Raw genomic sequence first — 15,442 nt, 5'->3', positions numbered from 1 at the left:
CTTTATAGTCCATGATAGCTATAAGAGCTTAACTTTCCAACCATATGCCACTCAGAGTTGATTATGGACTAAAGAAAGGTGTAATTTCTACCTTAAAGAAGATTTTTTGAAGATCTAGCACAACAATTAGTCTTCTACTTGATATATCATGGGTTCTCATTTGAAAGTCAGGACTCTGTCACTAAGGAAGAAGAGGAAAGTGAATATAAAGATTGGTTCTCTGGCACATTGGCTCATCCAACTTTCACTCTTGTGTCTTCACAGTGATTACAGATATGTGGCAGCTGCTTTGGCTGTAATGAGAAATGTGACTCAGCAGATCAACGAACGCAAGCGACGTCTGGAGAATATTGACAAGATTGCCCAGTGGCAGGCTTCTGTCCTAGACTGGGAGGTAGAATCTTTACCAACAGGGTGTTGGGGAACACAAGAAGCTTTTTGAAAGACTCTCATCTTAGTTAAGGACAGACAAAGAGGAATGAGATTTGTAGAACAACAATAATTATTTAGATTAGACCCCAGGCAAAGCTTGTTATTGGAGAAGTACTTTATAGCTGTACTTTATATTGTACCTCATAGCTTTCTCAAAAGACTTGGGAAAGATTGGGACAATAGTTCATTAAGAAAGAAAAAGTGAATGACCTTTGGGTGTTGTTAGGAAAAATAAATTGACTCAGTAGCCTTTTGAATCTCTTTTCAGTCCTAGCTTTAAGCTCTTGACTGGCACACATGAATAAGAAGTAGTATGTACTAATGCACTTCCAAATACAGAATATGCAGCTGGTTCTCTTGTTTCTAAGCATGCAGGATAGCCAACATAATTCCTTTTCTTGCTTGTGAGAGCATGTCACTCTGACGGATCTATTAGGTCTATCCAAGTCTGCACATTCTAGGCTATAACCATTATTCCTGCCAAATCCACAGACCAAATTCTATTTTCATTATCATCTTCTAAAAATAATCTCTTGACAACTTTCAATTCCGTTGCAGATACCCACAACTTCTCTGAACTCGGAAAGCAAGTGGCTCAAGTCATTTAAGGCTTCTTTCCTAGATACCTACTAAGAGAACTAAGTGTAATATTTTACATTTTACTTCCTAGGCCCAAGTTGTACATTTTGCTAGTTCACAGGCTAACAAAAACAAAAATGGGAAAGGCTAGACATGCCATCAAGAAGGAATGTCAATCTTAAGTTTTGTGGTCACAGTATAGAGGTAGAGCCAACTCCCCTGGCCTGTGGCAGCTTCAGCTCAGACATTTTTTTTGTAATTAAGAGGAATCTCCTAGCCAGACACTGGTGGCTCATGACTGTAATCCTAGCTACTCAGGAGGCTGAAATCTGAGGATCATGGTTTGAAGCCAGACAGGCCAGGAAAGTCTGTGAGACTCATCTCCAGTTAACCACCAGAAAACCACGAATGTTGCTGTAGCTCAGGGGGTAGAGCATTAATTAGCCTTGAACAATAAAGAGCTCAAGGGACAGCACCCAGGCCCTGAGTTCAAGCCCCACAACAGATAAAACAAAACAAATAAAAGAAATATTATCTCCTCTATCTCCAAAATAGCCAGCATAAAGAGGGCCAGATGAGCAAGCAAACAGTAAGCACAAGGCCTTGAGTTCAATTCCAGTACCACCAAAATAAAAAAGAAAATGAAAGAAAGAGATGGAGTTTCTCAACATTTAAAATTTAGCCAGGTGCTACTGGCTCATACCTATAATCCTAGCTACTCAGGAGGCTGAAATTTGAGGATCATGGTTCAAAACAAGCCTAAGCGGAAAAGTCCTCTTGAGACTTATTTCCAATTAGCCTCTTAAAAACTGTAAGTGTGCTATGGTTCAAAGTGATAGTGCACTAGCTTGAGCAAAAGAGCTCAGGGACAATGCCCAGGCCCTGAGTTCAAGCCCCACAAGTGACATAAAGCAAAAAAAATAAAAATAAAACATTTACAAAAGTTTAGCCCATTCTAAGAGGGCTGTCATCAGCCTTACAAATGCTTAACCAAGGCCCCTACCAAAAATACCTTTTAATCTGTTCTGTTCCTCCTTACTATAGATAGCTGAAAATATCAAAATTATGATCAGCTGACACATTTTTGGTCCCGTTTGCAAGGTAATGTCCCCATAAAAGAATGATTCTTTGACATGCAGAGAAAGGACTTAATCTATACCAATAAATGCTCTTGATCATAAGGAAAAGCCACACCAGCCTAGACTTATTAGAAAATCATGGATTCTCCTCTTGTGTCTTCTTTACCCTGTCCAATTATCTGACATAAGGCAGGGGTTAGACCAAATTATTTCTAGCAATGCCCATCAACTGAGACACTCTAAAATTGTAGGTATTTAGCAGGCCTTTTTCCCCACCTTGTTAGGGTTCTCTGTAAGACAAAATACCTAGCAGCAGTTGTTTTCCTATTCCCTGGAACATCACACCCCTTCCCAGTGCCTAATTGGGAAAGATGTCCTAATTCCTCCATATGCTCTGAGCATCCAGTCCCTTACAGAAGGGCCAAAGGAGACCAAGAATTGGTTGAATTCCTTGGATATACCCAGAGGATTTCATTCATACTAAACACTGAGCTATAATCTAGCATCTCAGAAAGCATTTTATCTATGTTATTTGGGGAAGGAAGTGGTGTAGGAAAGCATAACTTGCCCAATATAATCTTATCCAAGCGTGCAAGCACTTTGCACCTTGCTGATTGATGAAGACTCCCTCATCTTCATTGGTGTTTTATTTCATCCAGACAGCTACAATGGTACCATAGACTTTGTGGCTTATAAACAATTGCAATCAATCTGTTTCCCATGGTTCCTCACCTCCAAACACTATCACACAAGGCTTTAGATTTAAATATGTGAATGGGATGGGGGGGCATGGTTCCCTTTTCAGGTCTTGTGATTGCTATGGAACTTGCTAGTTCCAAAGGGGTTCTCCTCTAGGAAATTGTTCTTCCACTAAGGTTTGCTGGGTACATTTCAAGATGTCAGGATTTTTAAGCATTTATTACTCTGTTTGCCATGTCTAGTCATGAAGACTTTTTTAATGTCAAAATCTGAAATGCTTTTAGAGGACTCCCTATATACCCCTAACCATGATACACACGCACGCGCGTGCGCGTGTGCGTGCACGCGCGCGCACACACACACACACACACACACACACACACACACACATTCTTACCCACCACCTACGTATATCTTATAATGACATCAGGAAACAGCAGAGAGGGACCTATGTAAGTCACATAGCAAGCCAGTGATAAAATTTGGACTTGAATCTAGTCCTCTAATTCCTATATGTTGTTGTTGCTCTTTGTACTGTTGTACCCATACTCCTCTAACTTCTTCAAGCAGCCCAGTTTATGTCCTTTGTGCCACTGCAGTAACTTCTTGCAGTAAAGAGTGAGACTACTTTGGAGAGATTAAGATCCAGGAATGATGGGGAGTATCCTAGAAAGAAAAAAACATGTAGTGTCTAACACCATTGATTCCCTGATACATACTCTCTGTATTCTATTTGCTCAAGTAGTTGAACCTAGAGAGAGAAATAGGTAGGAAGAGGGAAGAAAGATGAAGAGGGAGTGAGAGTGAGAAAGAGTGCTAAATTGCTGAGGGATGCTATGGACAAGTGTTACAAATCAAATAGAAGTAGTATTTTTCTATCTCTGTCCCTTTGCCTCCCAGATGTTTGAACAAACCGCTGAAATGTTAGCATCTTCATGTTCATCTCAGTTTCATTTATCAAATGTAAAACAGGAGTGAGAAAGAAACCTTCAGAACTTAATCTCCCTTGAAGAGGAAAAGGATGCAATAGTGGCATGTAGGAATTTGTGCTTGCTCCATAAATCAGAGCAGCTGATATATATCAGTATATCAGTACCTGACTCTTTTCTCATCTTTCTCAATGGGTCCTTGCCTAACTCCATATACTATCTGTGGCTACTCTCATATGGAGACCAGAGCTTATATTTTTCCAAAGCCCTACTTTCCTACCCCCATGACTTCTGAAAAATAGAGAGAAATTAAATTGTCACCCATAAGAACAATAGAGCTGGGTAATGGTGGCTTGTGGCTGTAATCCTAGCTACTCAGGAAGCTGAGAGGTTTGTAGCCAGCCTGGGCAGGAAAGTCTGTGAGACCCAGTTAAGCACTGAAAGTGGAGCTGTGACTCAAGCGGAAGAGTACTATCCTTGAGCAAAAAAATGCTAATAACACTCTGGCCTTGAGTTCAAGCCCCAGCACCAACATATAAATAACATCAGTTTAGAGCAGTAGCAGGGAGAAGAACCTGTTCCCAGGATTACCATTTTTGGAAAATTTCCATTTCTAATCCCTCTGATACTGAGGTTTAGTTTAGCTGTCCCAATCACCCTTCATATTCACTAAATCCATTTGAAAGGAAGGGAAAGAACATATTCCTGATAGGTTTTTTTTTAATCTTTTCCTTCCTGAAGATTTTTTAGCAGGACTCCTTAAGTTTGTAGTGCACATTTGAGAGCTTGATTGTGTGTGATTATAATTTATTTCCTCTTTGGGTATACCTCTCCTCCCAGCTTGGTTATATAATACCCAAGGGCCTTTTCTAGTTTCCTGTTAGATTACTAATCCAAAGAAGTGAGAAAACACAAAAACCCAATGTGGTAGAGGAATGAAAGCATCTACTTAAAAGTTAAGGTGGTTGGGTACTGTTGGCTCACGCCTGTAATCTTAGCTACTCAGGAGGCCAAGATCTGAGGATCACGGTTCAGAGCCACCCCGGGCAGGAAGGTCCATGAGACTCTTATCTCCAATTAACCACCCAAAAAACCAGAAGTGGCACTGTGGCTCAAGTGGTAGAGTGCTTGCTTTGAGCTTATAGAGCTCAGGGACAGCACCCAGGCGCAGAGTTCAAGACTCACCATTGACAAAATAAGTTAAGGTGACTTGATGAGGTATACTCCTGGGATCAGGTCAAACGTAGGGCTGAATAGATTTGTTATTTTCCTCCCCTTATGTTCAGTGGGTAGGGTTGAAGATTGAATTGATTGAAAAGGATGGCATTTCCTTTCTTTTTCTGTATTTGTTGAGACTACAGCCCCCACATCAGTCAGCCTGTAATTAGAATGAACTATATTTATACAGAATAGGATGGATTAAAATTAATTAGAATAGATACAACCTCTTCTTTGAGACTTTGGCTTCAGAAGTAAGCTGAATCAGAAAGCTCTGAGTAGCTTTTTGTGGCCACTATTTACCATCTGTTGATTCATTGATTACATAGCTATTGATAGCTATCCACTCTGGGTCAGGCAATTCTAGATTCTGAAAATATGTCAGTGAACCTGAGAAAATTTCAACCTCACTAAATTTTAGATTCCAGCAGGGAAGATTGGTAGCAAGCTAACTTCTTAATTTATTATTAGGTAGCGATAACAGACTAGAGTGATGAGGTTACTACCTGAGGCGGTAGAGTATTGCAAGCAGAGGGAAGAGTGAATACAAAGGCACTAAAATACAGGAAAGTATGCTCAAGGAACAAGAAGGCCAGTGTAGCCAGTGTTGAGTGAGACAGGGTGAGTAAGGACAAATGAGGGCACAGAAGTACCGGGTGGTTAGATTACCTCCTAATAGGACTTCAGCTTTCAGTTTATATGGAGCTACTAGAGGCATTCAAGCAAATAATAACCTAAGGAGACTTACATTTTGAGTACTCCTCCTTGCTGAGCCCTTGGACAAACAATGAGGATATTGAAATCATCTAGTGGAGGTAGATACCTTCCTACCAAAGGGAACAATGTAAACAAAATCTTGGAGGGAGGTGCTATTCTGGAGGACCTAGCTATGCTACAGTCTGAGATCTGAAGATTCGAAGCCAGCTTAGGGAAAACGGTTCATGAGACTTTTATCTCCAATTAACCAGTTAAAATCCAGAAGTAAAGAAGAGGCTGAAGTGGTAGAGCACCAGCTCTGAGTGGGAAAAAAGGCCTTGAGCTCAAACCCCAGTACTAGCAACAAAAAGAAAAAAAAAAGCCTTCAGGAATGGAACAGAAGGTAGTGAGCTACAGGAGACCATGGGAAGGGATTGCAATTTGGAAGAGAAAACAAAGAGCAATATGGTGCAAGTAGGACAGAAGAAGCAAGGAAGGTTTGAAGTTCTGAACAATGGACGGGGTCCTTTCCCTCCTATGCCAACCATCTATATGGATTGGACCAAACAGAAGCTGTTACATTATACCCACTCTAATGAGAAAATAGATTGAGAACATTGAAGCTACTTTCTAAGGACACAGAATGAGTTGACTAGACTCACTAGACCCAGAACCCAGCTCTTTTGAGGCTCTCATCTCAGAAATCTTCCACAGCAGATATTAGTCCCACAGGAAGTGGAGCCATCATTCAAATACTGTTTGGTGATTCAAAACATGGGCTTTTGAGCCAGCTGCTGGTGGCTCACACCTGCAATCCTAACTAAGGAGGCTAAGAGCTGAGGATCATGGTTTGAAGCCGTGGGTAGGAAAGTCCATGAAACTCTTAGCTCCAGTTAACCACCAGAAAACTGGAAGTGGTTCTGTGGCTCAAAGTGGTAGAGCACTTGCCATAAGTGGAAGAAGCTCAGGGACAGTGCCCAGGCCCTGAGTTCAAGCCCCATGACCAACAAAAACAAAACAAAACAAAATGTGCTTTGGTGGTAATCTAATATGGATTCTGCTCCTTTAGGCAAACTACTTCCAATTTATTTCTCCAATGTTGATTTGAGGGATAAAAACAGTACTTATCAGATTGTTGCTTTAGTTGAAAACAAGATATGTATACTACCTAGGAGTCAAGATAATATCACATTTATACAGCTTGCACTATGATTTGTACTTTCCTAATCACTTTATATATGCTAATTTAAGTATTTATAACAACATTCAAGGTTGATAATGTTATGTCCCTATATTAATAAGGAAACTGAGGCCCAGCTTGGTGAATAGATAAGTATATTTTGTTCCAGATTTTTTTCTTGGAGCTACATGTGGCAACGACTTAAATTCTAGTTGAGATACCCCTGTATGGTGCAGTGATTAGACTGCATAATACTACTGTGTTGTCCTCTTGTTCTAACCATCTTCAGTTTTAAAAAATGGTCTTTGAAACTGAACACAGTGTCATGTGCCTATAATCCCAGCACTCAGAAGCCTAAGACAGAAGGATGGACAGTTTAAAGCCAAGCTGGGCTGCATAGAAAGTTTCAGTCCAACAAGAAAGCCTAGAGACAAAAAAAACAAAGTTTCAGTCCAGCTTGGACTACATAATGAGACCTTGCTTCCAGAAAGTCATCTTTAACTGGGTGCCTGTGGCTCAGGCCTATAATTCTAGCTACTAAGGATGCTGATATCTGTGGATTGTGGTTCAAAGCCAGCCTGGTTTAGAAAGTCCATGAGACTCTTATCTCTAACCATCAAAAATCCAGAAGTAGAACTGTGGCTCAGGTAGTAAAACACTAGCCTTGAACAAAAAAGCTAAGAGACAGCACCTTGAGATCTGGCCGCAAGACTGGCACAAAAAAGAAAGTCATCCTTGCTATCTATTTATATCATTCACCACCATTTATGGATTTCTATCATTTCATACACATTCAAAATACACTGTGGCACATCTTAGCCTCTCCAGAGCCCTGGGTTTGGTAAACTGGTACTATTCTTCAATTTCCATATTTACAACAGGAAAGCCCTTCTCTATCCTAACCATGAAAAAGGTTTTCTCTCAGCTTCAAGCCTCCAAAAGTTCTGTCCCAGTTTGTCAACTCCTTGAGAATTGTTTACCTTGCTCTTGGATATTCCTGAAGCTGAGCCTGAAGTCAAAGCAGTATTTCTGAGTTTCTTTTGAGTCCTGTTATTAGCAAATCATTCTATGAAACTCTCTTTTTCTTTCTAATCTCTTAGGCTAGAGAAAATGATACATTTAAGAATGCCATTTCCAGATGTTCCACTTTTCAACATATTTCCTTGCCTGAGCTATTTTATGTATGAAGACATGCAGGGGCCTGTATTTCTAAGAATCTTGCCCTGAAGCTTTAAGTATAAGGCTGACATAGTATAAGAGTATCAGAGCCAGGACTGTGAAGCCATGCATATATTTGATTTAAAAGCTGGAAGAAGGGACTAGTCATCCATTCACTTTCTGGTTTAGAAACAATATAAGATTGTAAGATAAGGAATGAGTATACCTGTGGAGCCACAGAGATTGGGTTTGAGTTGTAGATATGTGGCTACTTAGATGGTGACTACGGCTTATCAGTTGAGCTCTCTGTATTTGGAACTGTAATGTGGAACAAGAATATCTACTTCCCAGGGCTATTGTGGAGCCCATGTAAGGCAGAGTAAGAACATCCAGCATATCTGACTCATATAAGTACTCAGGAAAGACTTTTTTTTTCATTCTGAACTATTGATGGGTCCTTGAACACTCACTCCTGCCCCTGGCTTTGTTTTGGTTTGCCCTGTGTTCCCATGGTCTCTGAGCACACCTGCCTTTATCATATCCACTGAGGTATAGTTAAAAGCTCTCTAGATATGAGATAAAGGAAGCATGTGGCACTAAATTTTCTGTTTAATGAATAATAGCTTTTAGCTGGAATTGGGCCTTTTGCTCTTACTTGTAGTATTTGCTCAAGGCTAGTGCTCTACCACTTGAGCCATACTTCCACTTCTGGATTTTTGCTGGTTAATTGGAGATAAGAGTCTCTTGGAGTTTTCCTGGCTGGCTTTAAACCAAGATCAAATCTCAGCCTCCTAAGTAACTAGGATTATAGGTATGAGTCACCAGCACCTGGCTTAATCAATAATTTTAATCAACGGGGGGGGGGGGTGGAGAGAAAACAATTATAAAGAGTGAATAGATTTTTTTCTCTCCTTTTTCATCATCTTTTTCCCCTCATTCTCCCTGGCTCTCTTCTCATCCTGGAAGCAGGACTTATATGCTCAGGCTTAGTCCTCAAGTATTGGAAAGAAACTGAGAGACAAGAGGTTGAGAATTTGGAGCAAAGAAAGAGATGCAGGGTGGAGGAAGAGGAGGAGGAGAAAGAATAGTAGGAAGAGAGGGGGGATGGGAAAAGAAGGAAGGAGGAGGAAAGGGAATAGAGAGCACACATGTAAGCTGTAGCACTTCTGAGTGGTAGAATTTATTTGGCTTCAGAATGAATAATAATATGGGTCATTCCAGCTTTTTAAACTGTAAAGCCTTTAGAGAATTCCTAGGAGTTATTCCATCGTCCTCCACCCCAGTCTGTGCTCAGCCTTGGGTCCCTCTATATAAGCAATGGAACCATCCTTCCTGCTTGGCTGCCTCTTACCATAATGTGTCCTTCCCAGGGTGATGACATCCTAGACAGGAGCTCGGAACTGATCTACACTGGAGAGATGGCTTGGATCTACCAACCCTATGGCCGCAACCAACAACGAGTTTTCTTCCTGTTTGACCACCAGATGGTCCTCTGCAAGAAGGTAATCCTGGGCTGGGAAGGTGGCTCAGTGGTAGAATACTTGCCTTGCATACATGAGGCCCTGGGTTCGATTGCTTAGCACCACATAAACAGAAAAAGCCAAAGTGGCACTGTGGTTCAAGTGGTAGAGCGCTAGTATTGAGCTAAAGAGCTGAGGGACAGCATCCAGGCCCAGAGTTCAAGCCCCATGACCAACCAAAAAAAACAAAAAAAGGTAATCCTTCCCTCTTCTTCCCCAATGGAGGTTGATACTTCAGAGGGCACCAGGCCCTTCCTTCACCATCCTGAGGCTCCTAAAGAATTTGACAAAAGCTGCTAGGGTGAAAACAGACAAGAATTTGGTAGCAGTTCTATACCAGGAACACTGGTACAGCATGATTATCACAGGCAATGAGCAATTAAACTGTGAAGTTGGCACATCTTGTTTTACTATCATTTTTTTGCCTTTGTATTCATGACTCTTGAGATCCTCTTTCTCACTACCTTACAAGCAAACCTGATAGCCAGTTATTTTGTACCAGTTGTTAACACTATTATAATATTTATGTCCCAGTTAGTAAATAGTAGCTTCTCTGAGCACTTTCTCTCATTTTCACTCTCATCTGGCCCCTCGTTGCCTTGGGAACCAACAATGGGCCTATTTTGCCCAGACTGGTAGGTACCTTTATGGTACAAGATTTTCTCCTCATGTCTTTATTTCCTATACAATGTGCAACAATTTCCTGCAACTATCAACCATGCTCTATTCACTGTGCCTTCCTTTTAATGCATGTGGGGAAATAGCTTGTACTTGTCACTGATCCCTGAGTAATTTTTTGAATACTGGTTTGGGGCACTTTTCCATGGTAAGGAGGGGGTAACATAGGCACAATCTCTCCTGAGACTTCCTGATGGGATACTGTGTGCCCTACCTCCTTCCTTGGGATAGGAAGTTCAAAACACACCTTATTCAGAAACTAGACAGCAAGAATTTTGAATCAGAAATAGTAAAGGGGGGGAGAAACCCATAAGTACTTAGAATGAATTCAAATTCACACTTTTACTTTTCATTCACTTCTTTTCTGTTGTTTGATCCCTTTGTCATCTGTCTCACCTTCTGAAGAAGGGTAACACGGCATAATACACCAAGTTAAACATTGTTATATTTTCTGAGCTGGAACATGAACCATATATCTGTTTTAATTCCCTTTTCTATGGGTATTTGTATATAGGCTATTTTGCATTAAACCTTATGTGTTTTCCTTTGATGATAGATTGAGGGAAGAAATTGAGCTTAGATTCTGACTGCTCCAGTGTTTAGAGATAAAAGCTCTGGAATAAATAGCCAGCTAGTTAATGAGGACAATAACCATCCCAGTCTGGAGTTAACCCTGAGACCCTCTCGTGTGTGAGTCTGAGACTCAATCAAACCAATTGAAGAAGTTCTCAATATATCAACCAGATCACCAACAGGCATATGCCCATTCTTGCCATTCTGTTATGTTCATGTTCAGAAAAAGTAGTCAAAGAACAATTAGGAGCACAGTTTATTTAGGTTATGTATCCTACTCAAGACGGTTGAGTCTGACTGATGACTTCTGTCAGCAAAAGCCATAGTTACTTTAAGTAAAATGTAAAAGGGCTCTGGAAGGCTGTAGATGTAAGAGATAATAGGAAAAGAAGCAAGAATACAAAATAGTAAGGCAAAGTCTAGAATAAAGAGAAAAAAACAAGATGCGCAGTGGGATTAAGTTAGGAAACAAAAATCAGCAGAAGACCAAGATGGAATTATGAAGTGATAAAAAAATAGCATCATTCATCCTAGAATGAATCAAACTTCATTTTAAAAATTCTTAAAACAAGGGCTGGGAAGGTGGCTCAGTGGTAGAGCACTTGCCTTGCATGCATGAGGCCCTGGGTTTGATTCCTCAGTACCACATAAGCAAAAAGAAAAAAGCTGGAAGTGGTGCTGTGGCTCAAGTGGTAGAGCGCTAGCCTTGAGCTGAAGAGCTGAGGGACAGTGCCCAGGCCCAGAGTTCAGGCCCCACGACCAGACCCAAAGACAGCTAAGCATAGTGTTTCATGCCTGTCATCCTAGCTAATTGGGGGCTAAGATTAGGAACATCATGGTTTGAGGCTTGGCCACAAACAAAAAATGCTCAAGAAATATTGAGTGATAAAGCATATATTTTCTGATCAGACAAACCTGTGCTCAAATCCTAGTTCCAGCACTCACTGTATTATGTTAAGCAAGTGACCTTTCATTTTCTGTGCCTCAATTATTTTATTTGTAAAGTGAGAGAAATAATTATTTGACAGTTGTTATGAAGAATAAATGAAATCAGTGTATATAAAATGCCTATTAGACTACCTGACAGCTAGTAGGTGCTCATTAAACTTCATCTTACCTCACTTTAAACAAAGAAATAGACAACCTTATAAGTTAGTGAAGTCTCCATCACTAAGTGTACCCAAATCTGAAGTAGATAATTACTGCCTGAGATGGCAAAGAATCACTGAAATATAGTGCATAACCAGCACTGATGGTTCACACCTGTAATCCTAGCTATTCTGATCTGAGGATATTATTCAAATCATTCCTGGCAGCAAATTCCATGAAACCCTTATCTCCAATTAAGCACCAACAAGCCAGAAATGGAGCTGTGGCTCAAGTGGTAGAGTAAAAAAGCTAAGGAACAGTACCTAGGCCATGAGCTCAAGTCCCAGTCCTAGGACTTAAAAAAAAGGTAAGAAAGACATACTGTTATCTGAATTCTACCTAAAATTATATGGCCCAGCCCCTAAGTTCCCATCCACCTGTTATGATTGTTTTAATTCTCAAGTAAGATATGTTAAAACTTGCCCATTTTGTACATTGGTAGTCAGGATTGACTTAAGCCAATCAGAACCCTTCCCACTGTGTGTGTGTGTGTGTGTGTGTGTGTGTGTGTGTGTGTGTGTGTGTGTGTGTGTGTGTGTGTGTCTGTCTGTCTGTCTGTCTGTCTGTCTGTCTGTCTGTCTGAGTCTGTCTATTTGTCTGTCTGTCTGTCTCTGTCTGTGTCTGTATCTGTGTGTATGTGTATATATCTACATAGTTTTTCAATAGCAGTCATAGTACATAGTACACACTGGCTTCTAATTATGATAGCCTCTTTAACTTTGGCTTTGCCTTCTCTTTCCTTGTTACTTTTATTTTGAGAAATATAGACAAGGCTTTTTGTTCTCTTCAAATCTATATGTACTGGCTGCTTCTGCTTCTTTGTGTCTCATTATCTTATTAAGTTTTACACACATTTTACTGTTTTTCCCTGATATAATTGTTTTGAACTTTTGATGCTTTGGGAGCATTTCTCCTCTTCCCCTTTCCCAGCCCCTTTCCCTTTCCACTATTGACTGCAGAAGAAGAATTCTCTACTAATGTTCCTACAGGCATATAGTTGCTCAAACAGCTTTTCTCTGCATCCTTTCTCTCAGCTATGCCTGTCTGGACATGCTCCATTGTCCACCTATGTCCTAACTCCTCAAGAAACAATATAGGACAGGAAGTCTCTTCATTTGGAACAATTTTTTTTCCAGATGGGAATCATACTGGAAGGGAGGTTGTAAGAATTTAATAAGACAATGTTGTTTTGATTTGCATTTCTTTTATGGCTAGGGAGGTTGAGCATTTCTTCATGTCTATTGGCCATCCTTCTTTCCTCTTCAGAGAAGTTTCTCTGTAAGTCTTTAGCCCACTTATTTATTGGGCAGTTGTTTCTTTGAGGATTTGTTGTTGGGGGATTTAATTTTTTGAGTTCCAGGTATATTTTAGATATAAGACCCTTGTCCATTGAATAACTAGTGAAGATCTTCTCCCAATCGGTGGGCTTTCTATTGATCTTGCTAGCTATGTCCTTTGCCATGCAGAAGCTCTGCAATTGCATGCAATCCCATTTGTCTAACCTTTCTTTGATTTGTTGTGTTTCTAAGTCCCTTTTAAGAAAATGTCAGCCTGTGCCAAGGAGACCTAGGGTTTCTCCTATTCTGTCCTGTAATGTTTTCAGGGTGTCTGCTTTGACTCTGAGATCTTTGATCCTTTTGGAGTTGATTCTGGTGCAGGGTGATATATAAGAATCTAGCTTTAGTTTTCTACAAGTAATTAACCAATTTTGGTAGCATCATTTACTTAAGAGGCTGTCTTTCTTCCATTCTATTTTTTATTTTAGCTCCCTTATTGAAGATTAGATGGTTATAGGTCTGTGGGTTCATTTCTGGGTTTTCAATTCTATTCCATTGGTCCTGAGGTCTGTTCTTGTGCCAGTACCAAGCTGTTTTGATTACTATGGCACCTCACCCCAGTTAGAGTGGCTACAATCAAGAACTCTAATAACAACAGATGCTAGAGGGGATGTAGACAGAAGGGAACCCTACTGCATTGTTGGTGGGAGTGTAAACTTGTTCAACCACAGAGAGTTCAATCCACAGAGAGTTCCCCTATGACCCAGCAATCCCACTTTTGGGCATTTACCCAAATGATCATAAACAAGACCATACTAAAGCTACCAGCACAACTATGTTTATTGCAGCATTATTTACCATAGCTAAGATGTGGAACCAACCCAGATGCCCCTCAGTAGATGAATGGATCAAGAAAATGTGGTATATATACACAGTGGAATTCTGTGCCTCCATCAGAAAGAATGGCATTGCTCCATTTGTTAGGAAATGGAAATACTTGGAAAAATTATATTAAGTGAAGTAAGCCAGGCCCAAAGAAACATAGGTCTCATAGTTTCCCTTATTTGTAATAACTAGTATATGTCTGAGACAAGCAGAAATGGTCAGACAAGTTGATGTTAGGCAAAATGAACCCCAAGATAAGGACTCAAATTTTTTTTCTTGCTATTGTTTCTAACGTATTTATAAGATGATTTCTTTGTTGTTTTGTATGTCCTTCCCCAATGGTATAACCCCTGTTTTCACTGTATTTGATGTTGGTATAATTTGGGGAGGGGAAGGGGAAAAAACGAATTGCTTAAATAGGGATACAATGAGATGTACAAGACATTATGTCGAAAAACGAACTTTACAACTTTGGCAGTGGGGAGGGGGTGGTGGGGGAGGGGAGGGCAGGGATGGTAAGGGGAAACAAAGGAGAAGGCAACAATGCTTGATAAGAAATGTACTCATTTCCTTGCTCATGTAATTGTAACTCCTCTGTGTATTTTCACCATAAAAACTTATTAATTAAAAAAAGAATTTAATAAGGCAATATAGGTATAAATACCTGATCCATAACACATAGTAAATGTTAGCTATTGATACACTATGTGCAGTTTTACCATGAATTCAGCATTTTTTTTTGTCAGTCATGGGGCTTCGGTGCTGTCCCTCAGCTCTCCAGCTCAAGGCGAGTGCTCTACCGCTTGAGCCACAGCACCACTTCTGGTTTTCTAGTGGTTTATTGAAGATGAATCTCAAGGACTTTCCTGCCCAGGCTGGCTTTGAACTGTGATCCTCATAAGCCTCCTGAGTAGCTAGGATTACAGGTACTGGCGCCCAGCTTGAATTCAGCAAATTTTTTTAAGACTTAGTATTTAGCATAGTGGTTAAATGAAAGCACAGATTTTGGAGTCAGATACCTTGAGCTTGAAGACAAGCTCTGAGTAGCTTTTATTCCCGGTTCAGTTCCTTAATGGTTCACGTGTATAGTTACAGTACTCAATGTCATCATAAGAGTACTTATCTCACAGGATTGTTGTTAGCTTTAAATTAATAAATACAAAGTACTTCAGATAGTACATGGTATGTGTTATTTAAGTGTCCTTTGATGTTATTATTTTGACTATGAAGCATACTGTCTAGATGCTAGAATAGAGTAGTGACCAAGATAAACCTAGTCCTAGTCTCATGTGCCTTCTCCAGGATCTGGAGGGAAAACTGGAGTAGCCTAAGCTAGCGAATAGAAACCAGAATCCCCTTTAAGGTGAGAAGAAGGACCTTAGTGATAAAT

General features: G+C 40.2%; 1 protein-coding gene across 8 annotated transcripts in view; it reads left to right on the top strand.

Moving 5' to 3' along the window:
* Nucleotides 1-15,442, top strand: part of Arhgef9 (Cdc42 guanine nucleotide exchange factor 9) — a 230,862-nt gene that overhangs the window by 199,783 nt on the left and 15,637 nt on the right. For all 8 annotated transcript variants that reach the window (XM_070040197.1, XM_070040198.1, XM_070040199.1 and 5 more), the window contains 2 exons: nucleotides 265-394; nucleotides 9,341-9,472. In XM_070040197.1, the coding sequence (XP_069896298.1) occupies nucleotides 265-394; nucleotides 9,341-9,472 (262 nt within the window). The remainder of the gene's footprint in view (nucleotides 1-264; nucleotides 395-9,340; nucleotides 9,473-15,442) is intronic.

Source organism: Dipodomys merriami, unplaced genomic scaffold, assembly GCF_024711535.1.
Source record: "Dipodomys merriami isolate MVZ:Mamm:240054 unplaced genomic scaffold, mDipMer1.0.p SCAF_3, whole genome shotgun sequence".
Classification (NCBI taxonomy): domain Eukaryota; kingdom Metazoa; phylum Chordata; class Mammalia; order Rodentia; family Heteromyidae; genus Dipodomys; species Dipodomys merriami.
This window is presented reverse-complemented; position numbering and strand designations above follow the sequence as displayed.